Source organism: Belonocnema kinseyi, chromosome 8 (genome assembly GCF_010883055.1).
Source record: "Belonocnema kinseyi isolate 2016_QV_RU_SX_M_011 chromosome 8, B_treatae_v1, whole genome shotgun sequence".
In the NCBI taxonomy this organism is placed as follows: Eukaryota; Metazoa; Arthropoda; class Insecta; order Hymenoptera; family Cynipidae; genus Belonocnema; species Belonocnema kinseyi.
In genome coordinates, this window is record NC_046664.1 from 31,312,715 (window position 1) to 31,328,109 (window position 15,395).

General features: G+C 24.6%; 1 protein-coding gene across 1 annotated transcript in view; it reads left to right on the plus strand.

Annotated features, from left to right (window-relative positions):
* Positions 1-15,395, plus strand: part of LOC117179064 (protein HIRA homolog) — a 59,437-nt gene that overhangs the window by 23,836 nt on the left and 20,206 nt on the right. Inside the window, exons 6-7 of the mRNA XM_033370701.1 lie at positions 7,544-7,803; positions 12,257-12,809. Coding sequence (XP_033226592.1) covers positions 7,544-7,803; positions 12,257-12,809 — 813 coding nt within the window. The remainder of the gene's footprint in view (positions 1-7,543; positions 7,804-12,256; positions 12,810-15,395) is intronic.

Sequence of the window (15,395 nt, forward strand, 5' to 3'; positions counted from 1 at the left end):
CGTCAAATAGGTTTAAAAAAATGATTTTATCATTTCATTTTAAGTTTCAATGAATTTAAGTTTAAATAAACTTTAATTAATGTGTGTTGCGACAAAATTTATCCAGATTATGCGAAGAATACGAATAATAGACGTTTTAGGGTGGCCGCTTTAATCCAAGAAAAAAATTTCCTGTTATTTCCCGGTTGACAAACATTTTTCGCGGTCAATAAAATTAAAAAAATCGAACTCTAAAGCTAACAATTTTTCCATTTGAATTAATAAAAACTGAGCTGCAAATGAAAACACTTGAAGTGGAACTCTTGCGAAGCTACGAACACTTTTAAACTGCACAATTTTTAATTAAATGCAGTTAAACTGAAAAAGAAAATTTTTTAACTTTTATAAATTGTAGACTTCAAAGATATAACACTTCTTAAATTAAAAGTTAAATTATTTATATTTTAAATGGTTAAAAAATCCTTAAAATGCATTCAAATTTTATTTGAAAATCTTGAAACATCTGCATGTTGTTTACATTTTTGTTCAACTTTTGTATTATTTTTGAAATTATTTCAGAACTTTTAAACATCCTTTAAAATGAATCCAATTTTGTCTAAATTTCTTTTTAAATTCCACCAAATTAAACAAATTTCCTTAAAATCTTCCGCATTCATTTTTGACAATTTTGTAAATCTTTCTAAATCTTTTTGAATAATCACTCAAAATTATCTTTTCAAAATAAAAATCATTATTAATTTTCATAGGAAATATTGTTTAATCTTCTGAAGCCACTTTAAAGAATAATATGTTATTGTTATTTATACATCGAAGTTCAAAAATTTGACTTACAAATTGAATTTTTACAATAGAACAATTAAAATATAACGTTTAAAATGTAGTTTTTAATATTTAACTACAATTACTGATTTTAAAAAAACAATAAGATATTTCTAAATATTAAGTAATCCTTATTTTTCTTAATTAAAAAATTTCAAATTGAATTGTTTAAAAATGGAATATTTTAGACTGAAATAATATTTGAAATTTAATAAAAGCCTTTGTTTATGAATATATTATTTTGAAGTTATTTTAAAATTAAAAATAGTTTATAAAGTTTAAATCGGGCGTTTACGTTTGTTTAACTAAAATTGCGAATTGATTTCGAATCGTCTTTTAAAATGAATTATTATTCACTTTTTAAATGTCAAAGAACAGTTTAATTTTAAAAATTATTATTAATTTACATTCACAGTTGATCAACGGAAAATGTATTTAAAAAAAGGATGGAAATCACAGTTGGACAGATATTTCTGTAAAAAAGTATGTTTCTTGACCCTATAAGATGTAAATTCCATCTATACCCCTTTGTTTCCGATAAACACTTACTTTTAGTATCCAACAAATACTTTAAACTCCACAACAAAAATCGTTAAAACACTTTTACGCAAAAATTAATGTACGACTTTAAAATTGTGCCTATTCTCTCTAGTTCGGATTTTTGACACCAGGTGGTGTATCGCAGATTAACCATTCCCAAGAGTACCCTATTTGTAGCCAATAATAGAACTTAAAAATTTTTGTAATAAGATTAAAGCTTCCAAGAAAAAAAATAGCAAAAATCAGGGAATTTTTGTAAGAAGTAACTGTAAAAAATAATTGGGGCTGCTACACAGTCACTTTTAGTAAATTCTTTCTCGGATTACTTTCTAGTCACTTTTTGAAATAAAAATATCACTTTAGTCATCTTTTCTTTCAATACATTAACTCACGGGCTAATCGCTATTCAATTCAGGTATGTACCTATTTTTGAATTTGAAGGGATTTTAAAGATGTAAGGGTATTTTTAAAGCTTCTAAGGCATTTCAAGAGCTTTCAATTTGATGTATTTTAGGGAATTCTGAAAGATTTCAAGGAATTATTAATTTCATTAATTTGTAGAGATTTCAGATTTTAAAAGATTTCGCAGAATTTATAAGATTTTCGAGGATTTCAATCATTTAAAGAGATTTTAAAGCTATCAATGTTATTAAATATATTTTCTAGGATTTCAGGAAATATCATCATATAATTTCACAGGATTTTATAATACAGGGTGTGTAGTCATTTTGAAACCTGGAAATGTCCTTGATTTCTTCACGAAAACCTTGAATTTTAATTATTCTTTTTTTTTAACAGTAATTTTATCGAAATGCAAAGAGTAATTTAAATCTTTTAGTCTATTACGAAATAACCATCTTGTTTAGAAAAAATCTTGCTGCTGAAAATTTTTTTATCCATGAATATATAATTTATCTTCTGTTTATTACAGAATAAATAAAGATATTTCAAGGCACTTTTTGTTGAGATGTTCAACTTAGAAATTACAAAGATTATTAGGTTAAAATTTCGATGTTAATTCAGTTTCAGAATTAGAATAAGCCATGGCCATACAACGGATTTTTCGAGGGGTTGACAACTCGGCTTTTGAGTGTACAACAGCTTTCAAAAGGTTATAAAATATTTCTAAAGATTTCAAAATATTTCAAACATTTCATAAAGATTTCACAGATGTTAACGATTTAAAAAAGGTGTGCACGCCAGATTTCAATAAAGGTTTTACAAACATTTTAAAACTTTAAAGATTTAAAGGATTTCAAAGATTTGAAAAAGAGTACAGTACACCAGATTTCAAAGATTTCAAAAATTTGAAACGATTTCAAGAGGTTTTAAAACATTTTAGAAGATTTCAAAATATTTCAAATAATTCAATGACTTCAACGAATACAGAAAAAAAATCCCAAAGATTTCGAATATTTCATAAAGATTTGGGACACTTCACAAAGATTTCGAACATTTCAAAAAGCTTTTAAAACTTACAAAAGAGTTTAAAGATTTGAAAACTGGTATATTAAACCACATTTATAAGATTTCAAAATATTTCCTAGATTTTAAACAATTTCAAAATTTTTCAAGACACATCAAAAGATTTCACTCAAATTTGTCATAATTTAAATAATTCCAACAAATTGGCAAATATTTCAAAAGATTTCACAAATATTTAAAAAATTTCGAAAATTTTGCTAAGATTTCGAAAATTGCACAAAGATTTTTAAACTTTCAAAAGATTTTAAAGATTTCAAAAAATTTCAAAGATTTTTAATAACTTCAAACTTTTTTAGGAGATATCAAAAGATTTCAAAACAATACGAGAATTTCAAAGATTTCAACAAAGGTGCAGTACACCAGATTTCAAGAATTTGAAACCATTTCAAAGATTGTAAACGATTTACAAATGTTTGACAAGATTTCAAACGATTACGAAAAAGAAATGAACAGAAAAGCTTTCACAGAGATTAAAAAACATTCCAAAAATATTTCAAAGATTTTATAAACATTTAAAAAAATTTCACAAAGTTTTCGTAGATTTCAAAGATTTCAAAGATTTCAAAGATTTCAAGGACTTAAAAGATTTCAACAATGGTACATTACAACAGATTTTAAATATTTAAAAAAATTTTTAATAGTTTAAACGATATCAAATTTTTTTATAAACTTTCAAATATTGCAGTGATTTTAAACGATTAAAACAAAGATTTCAAAAGACTTCAATGATTTTAAAGACATTACAAAGATTTAAAAATATTCCTAAAGATTTCAGAAAGACGACTCATGTTCGCAAAAAATTAAGAATTTGTTTATTTACGATTTGGCTTTTTTTAGAAATTTCTGGCCAATAAAAAATTAAATAGCTCATTTTTTATATGCATGATAAACGTTTATTTCATTATTTGATTTAAAAAAGGAGGCCTGGAAAATTTTAATTTCTTCATTTTTAATATTTTAAGTTGTTTTTTTTTTTCAAACTCCTCGGCATTTTCAATAGTTTTACAACATTTCAAGGGATTTCGAAAGATTTTAAGAGATTTGAAATATTTTATATTATTTTAAAAGATTACGAAGACATTTTTAATTGATTTCAGCAATTTAATAGGATTTTAAGGGATTTGACATATTTCAGGATATTTTAAAAGATTTTCAGGCATTTTCAAGAGCTTTAAAGAGTTTCATGGAATTTCAAAAGATACCCAGAAATGTTTTATTTATTTCAATACGTTGAAGGAATTTAAAAAATTCAAAATATTTTAGGGTATTTTCAAATATTCCAAAAAAATTTCGAGAGGTTTAAGCAATTTCTCAAGGGTTTTAGTAATTTGAAGGGATTTTAATATTTTAATGGATTTAAAAGAATGTATTCACAAGAAGGGATTTTGTAGGATTTCAAAGATTTGAAGAGATTTTCAAATTTTTTTGTTGGAATTTATTTGGAATTAATCCTTAATTCTTATTTAATTGAATTCTTTTTAATTCTTCTAAATGCACTCAAGTTTAATAAATTCAATAGATTAAATTTTTTGTATAATTTGCCACCATGTCTTTTAAATTCATCTTAAATCCGTAGGATTTTATTAAATTCCTTTGCATATCCTTTTAGTTTTTCGAAATTCATTCAAAACTTACTGAATTCAATAAATTTTCATATTTTTTAATTGTTCTGAATTCACTTAATAGTTTAAAAATTGCTGTTAAATTTAGACATTAGTAGGGTTTCAAAGATTCCAAGATTTGAAAATATTTTTCGGAATCTGCCCGTTATTCTTATTAATTTACCCTGAATTTTAAACAAAAATTTTAATTCTCTTGATTTACTTAATTTTACTTAATTCAGTGGATTTCTTTTTTAATTTTAAAAGTTTTAATTTAATTGATCCTTAAATCTTTTAACGTCACTGAATTCAATAAAGTTTTTAAAATATTTATTCATTTTCTTAAACTTATTTGATTTGTTATGAATTTCATTGTATTCTTTTTGTTTACCTTTAATTACTCTAAATTCATTCAAAATTTACGGAAATAATTGGCACTTCTTATTCAAATTTTTTGCGTATTCATTTAAATTCTTTTGAATTCAATTTCAATTGTTTAAAAATCTGACGAATTTATCCTGAATTTGTGACCCTTTGAGCGCGAAAAAGTATTTTATGAGCTGGAAAGGTCAGGGATTTTTTTAATGTCAGAGAATTTTTTCGAGAATATTGCTAAATTTTTTTAATTTGTAATATAAAATTAAATAACAATGATTCTTCTTTTATTAAAACAGCCTTATTTTACTGAACTTAACTATTCTGTTGAAAATTTGTTTTTGTCGGTTGAAAATTGAACTATTTTGGTACAAAATTTATTTGATTTAAAATTAATTTTTTTTCTTGAAAATTGATATTTCCTAGTTGAGAATTGAACTGTTTTTAAGCAAATTCATCTGATTGATTTTAAAATACAACAATTTGGTTGTAAATCCAACTAATTTTCTATGAAATTCAATTATTTGGTTCAAAGTTAAATTATTTTGTAAAAAACTCTTCTTTTTAGCTTGAAAATGCAACCATTTGCTTAAATTCTCTTTTTGTTTTGCCTGAAAAATCTGTCTTTATAGAAATATAACGTTTTTTGTTGAAATTTTGTATTTAATTTGAAAATTCAACTGTTTTAGTGGAAATTTAATATTTTTTAAGTTAAAAACGCAACGGTTTGGTTAAAAATTGATCTGTTCTGGTCGAGGATTCAACTATTTTGTTGAAAACTCACCTTTTTTTTGGTTGAACATTCATAATTTTAGTTGAAAATTTAATGATTCTATTTTTTGGTTGCAAATTTATATTTTAAAATAAAATGTCAGCTGTGTGGTTACAAATTTAATGTTTTTTTTTTAAATTCAACAGTTCGTTTGAAATTTCTTCTTTCTCTTGACTTAAAAATCTTTTTTGGTTGGATATTCGTATTTTTTTGGATGAATTCAACTGTTTTTAAAATTTTTGAATTCAGATCTTTTTTGGTTGAAATATCAACTTGTACATTTGTTGTTCAGAATTCAGATTTCCACCATGCTAGCTGAAAATTCATCACTTTAGTTAAAAATGTAACCATTTTCTTAAAAATTCTTTTTTATCTTGGCTGATAAATAATTTTTTTAACACAAAATTTAATTATTCAATTTTTGGTTGATAATTTATCTTTTTACTTAAAAACTCAAGTTTTTTTTTAAATTCATCCTTTTTGGTATAAAATTAATATTCTCTGGTGGAAATTCATTTTTTGTTACAAAAATTCAACAGTTTGGTTAAAAAAAATTTTCTCTCTTGACTGAAAACTATTTCTTTTTTGATTGAAATATCAATTATTATATTTTTCGTTAAAAATTAATTTTGTTTTTTGTGCGTTGAAAATTAAGTTTTTATACTGAAAATCTGATTATTCCAGTTTAAACTTAACTATTTTATTCAAAAATCTTTTTTTTTTTGGTTGAAAATTAATTTTTATGACTGAAAATTTAACTATACAATTTTTGGTTCAAAATTCATCTTCTTTGGTTGAAGATTGATATATCTTGTTTAAAACTATTCAACTATTTCTTTTGAAGTTCCATCATATTAGTTGAAAATTTAACTATTTTTTTTAAGGTTCTTTTTCATCTTGGTGGAAAATTAATTTTTTTGACTGAAAATTTAATTGAATTTTAAGTATAGAAAGATAAGATAAAAATTTCTTTGAATTATTATTTAAATGTAATTTTATGTATTAATAGTACTATTTTTACACACAACACACACACACACAAACACACACAACACACACACACATACTGAAAATGACTGAAAAAACACATTATTTATAATAAACTCGTGAAATCGTATACATGCATCGAGTGGATTGTTAAAAAAAAAAGCGAAATACTTAAGGATGTACATTACGTACAATCAATCTCGAAAATTTCCTATCTTTGAAATGATTTATTAACTCGAGAAAAATAGATCTATTATTAATTTCTGTAAATCTTAAAAGAGTCTTCTAAGCACACGTCAGAAGAAAATAATTTTATTTTATTCTTCGCAGGGTTCTATAAATTTCTATTTGGGTGGATTTTATTTAAAAAATGTATTTAGAAATCATACTGTTAAATAAACAATTTTATTCTAAATTAATTTTTCTAAAGTACACTCAGAAACTCCCATCAAGATTTCGAGAAATCAATAATAGATCTATTTCTGTCGATTTCATCAATCATTTTAAAAATTGCCAGGGAATTTTTTTCCAGGTTTTGAGTAGACACAATTTCTGATGAAAAACTACCTGACTACTTGTGATTTCGGATTGTTTCCCAAATTGAAGTATCCCCTAATGGGAAAAAAATTTTAAGAAGTAGAGGAAATAAAAAAAAAAACAAAATGCGATGAAGCAGTTTGTTAACTATTCAGAAAGGTGAGTTTAAGAAGCTATTCCGAAAAAGGGATGATCGCTGGAAGAGGGTTGTGACTTCCAGAGAGGAGTGCTTTCAAGGGGATATTATCTTCATTGGTCAGAATTGAGTCTTACTCCTGGTACACTGCAAAATCGGATACTTCCCGGCCAGACCTCGTAGTTTGCTTCTTCTTTTTTTTCAGTTTAGCTTCTTCTCTTTTCAGTTTAGCTTCTTTTGATTTCAGTTTAGCTTCTAACTCATTTTTCTACCTTCACTGTTAATCTCTAGAGTATTCTCCATGAACGTTTGTATGGAAAACCATTGATCCAAGGTGGAGGTTGCACGGTGATGGAGGCTCCGGAGCTTCTGAACGTGAAGCCTCCCACTCCTCAGCCACAGCCTCAGTCAACCAAACCAGTGAATTCGGTTCCAACTGTAACGACATCAACACCAGTCAAGGCGCCTATTAATAAGCAGATCGAAACAAGAACTTCAGATGGCAGGAGAAGAATCACTCCTATGTTTATTCCACCTCCGTCTGATATAATGTATGTCTCTTTACTTATAACAGGATTGCTACTGGTCAGAGAATTTGGACCTGGTGAGGGAATACTTTAGGGAAAACCTGAAAGAGTCAGGGAGTTTTCGATAACAGGGTGTCCAGCGACCTTGAAAATCTGGAATTCTTCTTGAATTTATTACGAGAACCTTAAATTTGTGTTTTGCTTTTAAAACAGTTTTGAAGGGATTGATTTCAAAGATTTTGAATATCTTACAAAGGTTTTTTAAACTTTCAGAATATTTCAAGGATTTTAAATATTTTAAAAATGGTAAAATACACCAGATGTCGAGGAGTTCAAAATATTAAAAATATTTTGGACAGTTTTAAAATATCTCACAAAGATTTTAGATATTTTAATGATTTTAAATGAATTCAAAAGATTTTAGAACAAATTCAGAAATATTTCAAAGAATTCATAAGGATTTGAGAAGATTTCTAGAATTTCCAAAATTCAAAGAGGGCAAATAACACCAGATTTCAATGATTTTAAACGATTTGAAAAAGTTTCAGTAAATTTGAGATTTTAAAAGATTTCAATGATTACAAACGAACAAAAAAGATTTCACAAACAAAGATTAAAGAAAGATTACACAAATATTTCAAAGATTTCATAAAAATTTCCAAATATTTCTCAACGATTTGAAGGATTTCAAAGATTGTACCAACATTTTAAAAGATGTCACAAATATGTCCAATATAGCAATGCTTTCAAATGAATACAAAATATTTCAACGATTTTCTAAAAATTTCATAAAGATTTTAAATTCAAATATTTCAAAAAGGATACAGTACACCAGATTTCAAAGATTTCAAAACCTCTTAAAGATTGTAATCAATTTTAAATTTGCTTAGAAATTTTCAAAAATATTTACAAAGATTTCGAATATTTCACAAAAATTTCGAAATATTTCACAGAGATATAAAAAATTTCAAGGATTTCAAAGGTTTTACCCATTTTTTTAAAAAGATTTTTAAATATTTTATATTTTTTAATGATTTCAAATGATTACAAAAGATTTCACAAAGATTTCAAAGATTTTACAAAGATTTCTAACATTTCACAAAGATTTCAAAACATTACACGGAGATTTCAAATATTTTAATGAATTTAAATGATTACAAAAGTTTTCAAAAACATTTCAAAGATTTCATAAAAAATTCCTAAAGATTTCAAAAAGGGTACAGTACACCAGATGGGTTTCAAACGAACACAAAATTTTTCGTAAAAAAGATTAAAGAAAGATTTCACAAATATTTAAACTATTTCATAAGGGCTCAAAAAAAAATCATGGATTTCAAAGATTTTACAAAAATTTTGTATACTTCAAAATATAGCAAAGAATTCACAGAGATTTAAAAAGATTAAAAAATTTCACAAAGATTTCAAAAATGTTAAGGATTTTAAAGAATTAAAAAATATTTTAAAATGTTCCTCAAGATTTCACAAAGAAGACTTATGTTCCCAAAAAATTAAGAATTTGGTTATTTATGATTCTGCTTTCTTTAGAAATTTTTGGCCATTATTGAAATGAAATGTTTCATCTTTTAAATGGTTATTTGCTTTTATTTTAATTATTTCTATGAGAATTTTATTATTTCTTCCCAAAATTGTATTATTTCTTTAAAAATATTATTTTTTATTAAACAATTTTATGATTTCTTTGAAAAGTCAACAATTTGGTTACAAAAGAATTTATTTTGTTTCGTAATTTTTTGTTGACAATTCAACTAGCTTTGTTAAAAAAATTCTGTTTTTTTGTTATTGGAAATTTCACTTTTTTGTTGCAAATCGCTTTTTTAATATTAATTTTGTAAAGAAAATGCACCTTTTCCATTTTTGTTAGCAAATTTATAGTTTTCAGTTGAATATTTAGGTATATTGTGGAAATTCCTTTTTTTTTTAATTGATCCTTTTGATTGAAAACTCATTTTTTCATATTTTTATTTAGTTAAAAATTCCTTTTTTGAAGTTTAATCATTTTAGTTGAAAATTAATCTTTTTGATTCAAAAATAATTTCTCAGTCTTTTTTTTTTGGAAAAGTGTAATCTTTTTAATTTTTTGATTGAGAATTTTTTTTATTTTGTAAATCTAACTACTTAGTTGCAAGTGGAACTGCTTTGTTGAAAATTCAATTTTTTGTTTGATGATTCAAAATTAAATTGAAAACTCTTTATTTTTGTTAAAAATTGAACTATTTTCTTGAATTTTTTCTATTTTCGTTGGGTATTTGTCATTTTAGTTTAAACTCCAGTTTTGAATAAAAATTAAACCATTATGTTGGAAATTCTTTTTTTTTTATTTTGATGCTTAATTCCTTTAAGTGAAAATTTAACTATTCAATGTTTCATCAGAGAATATTAATCTTTTTCGTGAAAAATTAATCTTTTTGGTTGGAAATTTATGTCTTTGGTTGAAAATGTAATTATTTGGTTGATTTTTTTATTCGACATTAATGTTTTAAACCAGAAATTTAAAAATTCCATTTTTTGCTGAATATTCCTTTTTTGTTAGAAATTCAACTATTTGGTTAAAAATTCGTCTTTTTGGTAGAAAATTAATCTTTTGGATTGAAAAATTCACCTTTTAATTAATCTGTTTGGTTAGGAATTCATTGCTCTGGTTGAAGTTTCATTATTTTAGTTGAAAATTGATGTTTTTGGTTAAAAATTCATTTCTTTGGTTGAAAATTTAATTATCATGTTGAATTTCTTTTTGATCGAAACATTAAGTTTCAAGTTAAAACTTAATTTTCAACTAAAAATGTAAATTTTCAAGAAAAAAGGGAATAGTTACACTTTCAGTTAAAAAAAAGTTTTTCAAGTAAAAAGTAACAATTTTTTAGCCAAAAAAAATTTTTTTAATCACAGTGATGAATTTCCAACCAAAAATATGAATTTTTGACAGAATAGTGAAATTTTTAAACCAAAAGATGAATTCTATATAAAAGAAGAAATTTTTAATTAAATATTTTTTCTTTTATCAAAGAAATTAATTTCTAACAAAAAATAGAATAGTTAAATTTCCTACAAAACTGAACATTTTTTAACGAAAAAGATTACATTTCTTCTATAAAAGGTAAATTTTCGACAATAAATGGAATATTTAAAGTGAATTTTCGACTAAAATGACAAATCTTCAACTAAAAAAAGTTACTTTTTAACTAAGTACCTGAATTTCTAACTAAAAATATAAATTTTCTATCAAAAATAAAATCCTTAAAATTTCAGATAGTAAAATAAATTTTCAACTAAAAAGAAACGATTTTTTTACCAAAATAGTTAAATTTTGAACTACAGAAATTAATGCTTTGCCAAAAAGATAAAGTTTCATCTAATGAGAGTATTATTTTACCAAAAAAGACGGATTTTCAGTAAATAGTTGAATTTTCACCTAAAATATAAAAATTTTCAATTAAATGTAAAATCATTAAATTTTCAGTAAAAAACTTAATTTTGAATTAAATCAAAGTCTATTTCCCAGCATAATATTATAATTTTCAACTAAGAAGATTAAGTATCTATCAAAAATATTAATTTTCGAGAAAAAAAGGAACAAATACGGTTTTAGTTTAAAAAAATAATTTTAAATAAGAAAAAACTATTTTTCAACGCAAATGATTAATTTTCAACCAACAAAATGAATTTTGTACCAAAATAGATGAATTTTTACCAAAGTGTATGAATTTTCAACCAAATTTTTTAATTTGTAATATTTAGTATTCATTATATATTATTATTTATATTTAATATTTTAATTTATTAATTTTTAATTTTTATTTATATTTTTGAACTAAAAAGAGAACCTAGTCACCAAGAAGCTTAAATATTCTCCCAAAAATTCGATTTTTCAATAAATTACAGGAATTTTAAACCAAATATTTGAATTTTCAACTTAAAAAAATAAGGTTTGAAGCAAACATGTGGGAATTAAATTTTCAGTTCAAACAATTAACTTGTTCCACTTCCATCAAAGTATTTGACTTTTAAACTAAAAAATATGAATTAGCAACGAAAAACGTGAAATTTGATATTTCAACCAAAAAGGATTTTACTTTTATACCACAAATAGTTGAATTCAACCAAAAACGATGAATTTTTAACAAAATGGTTTGAATCCTCAACCAAAATAAATCAACTTTCAACCAAATAGTTGCGATTTTTAACCATAATAATAAAATTAAGTTGACCTTTATTTTTTCGAAAATTTCCTAACTCAGCTTTTCCCTGACTTTCTAGAATTGCCTGATTTGTCGGAACTCTGTAATTAAAAAAAATGTTCTCTTTATTGTACTCTAAAATTTTGTTGTAAAAATATATGTTGCAATTATAATATAAATTTGTTTAAACAAATGCTTCATATTCTTGGGCATTTAAGAGCTCTATAATTGCATTTCTATCTGGATAATGGACCTATACTAAAGGTCGTTTTATTTCCCAGGGATAACACATCCGGTGCAGGGGTTGGTGCTCCCACTTTCACGAGTACCTCCCAAACGAAAAGTTCAATAATCATCGAAAAACGGGACGACATCGTGACGCCCAATGTCAGTTCCGCACTGAATTCAACCTCATCGAACACAGCAGCGCCAAATTTGACCCTGAAGCGTCGAGAACAAGCGACACCGAAACCCCATCATTCCTCCCAGAGCAAAAAGATCAAATTTGCCTCGGAGAGGAGCGGATCGCAAATATTTTTGCCAGCTTTGAAGCCTTCTAGTTCGCTGTCTCAACAGGCTGGCCATTATGCTGTCACTGTCAAGAACAGTCGAGGCTTGGCACATTTACAGGTTTTCCGGGGCACTGATTCCGAGCCTCTCTGGGATCTTTATCTAGGATATAATGCCGTGGCTTTGGCGGCTTCTCCAGCCGTTATTGTTCTGGCTCTGGAAGACGGAAGTGTTCACACGTTCCATCCGGCGAAAGGCACTCGGCCAGCGCCACCGTTGGCGCCTCCGGCGCCACTTGCCAGGATTCATGCAGTTGGATGTGCGGTAAGGGATCGCATTCAAATTACGTAACAGACCGGGAATTTTACAAAACCAGGATTGCCGCTGAACCGGGAATTTCACAAAATTTTGGAAATAAAAAAAATCGTTTAACTTTGATTTTAACCGCTTTTTAAATAATTAGTTGAATTGTGATCTGTTTCAATTATGTCATTTAGTTTAGAATGCTTAATTCGAAAATCTTTTACTTTAAAAATATTTAATTTTAGATTTTTAAGCGTAAATTTTAATTAAAATCATTTTAAAATACAGTTTTAAAGCCTTAAACAATTAAAAGTTAGAAGCGTTTAAAATCAAAGATTTTTTATAACAAACATTTTTAGTTGATCAACTGTGAATATAAATTTATTAATGATTTTTAAAATTGAATTTCACTTTAAGATTTAAATCAGGGTGGCCACTGGACCGGGAAACCTGTAAAACCGGGAAATAACAATGAATTTATTTTTTGGCCGAGAATTTTACCAAATTTGTAGAGTAAAAATGTTGTCCAACTTTGATTTCAACCGGTTTTTACAATAATTTTTCAAATTGTGATTTTCATAAATTATTATATCATTCAGTTTAGAATGCCTAATTCGAAAATCTTTCAGTTTAAAAATTTTCCATTTTAGATATTTATATTTTAAAAGCATAAATTTTAATTTAAAGAAATTTAAAATGTAGTTTTAAAGGCTTAAAAAATTAGAAGCTTTTAAAATCGAAGATTTTTAAAATAAAAAACCGGGAATTTTCAGAAGAAAGATATGCCCAAGTTCGATTCTAACAGTTTTTTAAATATTTAAATTGTAGTTTTGAAGATTTAAACAATTAAAAATTAAAAGCATTTGAAATTGAAATTTTTTGATAAAAAAAAACAGTTTTATTTTAGCAATTAAATATAAATAAATAAATAAGTTTTAAAATGGATCTGTATGGATCCGTTCAAAATTTGAGAATTTCCAGATTGTAACTCTTTCAAACCGAAAGTCTTGATAAGAATTGAAATTAATATGTCATTTATTCCGATAATTTTATTTTTAAATAAAAAATTTCATGATTTATCAATAATATATTTTTAATTCAGAGTTTCAGGTCTTCCTTTATATTATTTTTATATTAGATTTACTAAATAAATTTATTAATATATTATTTCTATTAATTTTTTTAGCTATTAAAAAATGTGAACGTGCGTTTTACTATTTTCAACTTAAAAACAAATTCATAATATTATAGTTATAATTAAAGGTTTTTATTCAATTAAAAATATTGTTAGTCTAAATTATTTAATTTTTAACCCATTTAATTTGAAATTTTGTAATTTAGAAAAAGAATAAGTATTTCATATTTAGCAATTTGAATCTTTAGATTTTCGAAGAACTTTTACACTTTTAGCGTTACAACTTTAATTGTTCTATTCAAAAAGTGTTTAATTTATAAGTGAAATTGTTAAATTTTGACGCATAAATAACAATTGAACACTTATTATTTGTAGAAATAATTTGAGTAATTTTAAGAGATATTTAGAAGTTCTGAAAAGATTAAAAATTAATTAAGAACTTGAAATTATTTCAAGTAATTTAAATGAAGTGTGTTAATTTTTATTTCAGAACTTCTAAATATATTTTTAAATTAATCGAAATTATTCTACAATTTTTGAAAGTCCTGCAAATTAAAAAAAATCCTGAAAATCTTCCATAATTTTTCAAAGTGAAAAATCATTTTCAATTTTCCTAAGAATCTTAAGAAAAATTGTTATTCTTTTGAAGTCTTTCACAATTCTGAAAAAAATTCTACATTTTTTGTTCGAAATCTGCAAAAATCTACATTTTATTTTAAATTCGGCTGTAAGTATTTGAAATTATTTCAAGTTCTAAATTTAATTCGAATCTTTTTAAAACTTCTAAATATCTCTTAATATTACTCCCAATATTTTTACTATTAATAAGTGTTCTATTGTTATTTATAAAGTCAAATTAATTTTTTTGTTAATTTGCAGAATTTTCTTAAAAGTCATAGAAAAAATTTCATTCATTTTGAAATATACTTAAAAGTTCGGAAAAAAACTCAAAAATTATTTTAAATTTGGCAACATTTAAAAACACTTCTAGATTTCTCAAGATTTTGAAATAATTGGTTAATTAATCTTTTAACCTGAAAATTTAAATTCCGTTTTTGGTTGTTTTTATTGGAAAATTCATGTATTTTGTTGAAAAGTCGTATTTTTGGTTAAAAATTAATCTTTTTGATTGAAGATTTATCATTTTTGTTTTAAAATGTCAACTATGCTTGGTTTAAAGTTGAACTAATTTGTTAAAAATGCATTTTATTGTTGATGATTTATCATTTCATTTGAAAATTCATCTCTTTGGTTGAAAAATTAATTTTTTTTTAATTAGTTTTTTTCTTCTTCAAGATCAATATTCATAACTAATAACTATTAAAATTTTGGTTGAAAACTGATCTTTTTTAGTTAAAAATTCATCTTTTTTGTTTAAAATTTAACCATCCTTGGTTGAAAGTGGAACTAATTTGATAAAAATTCATTTTCATGTTGATGATTTATTATTTTAGTTGAAAATTCATTTCTTC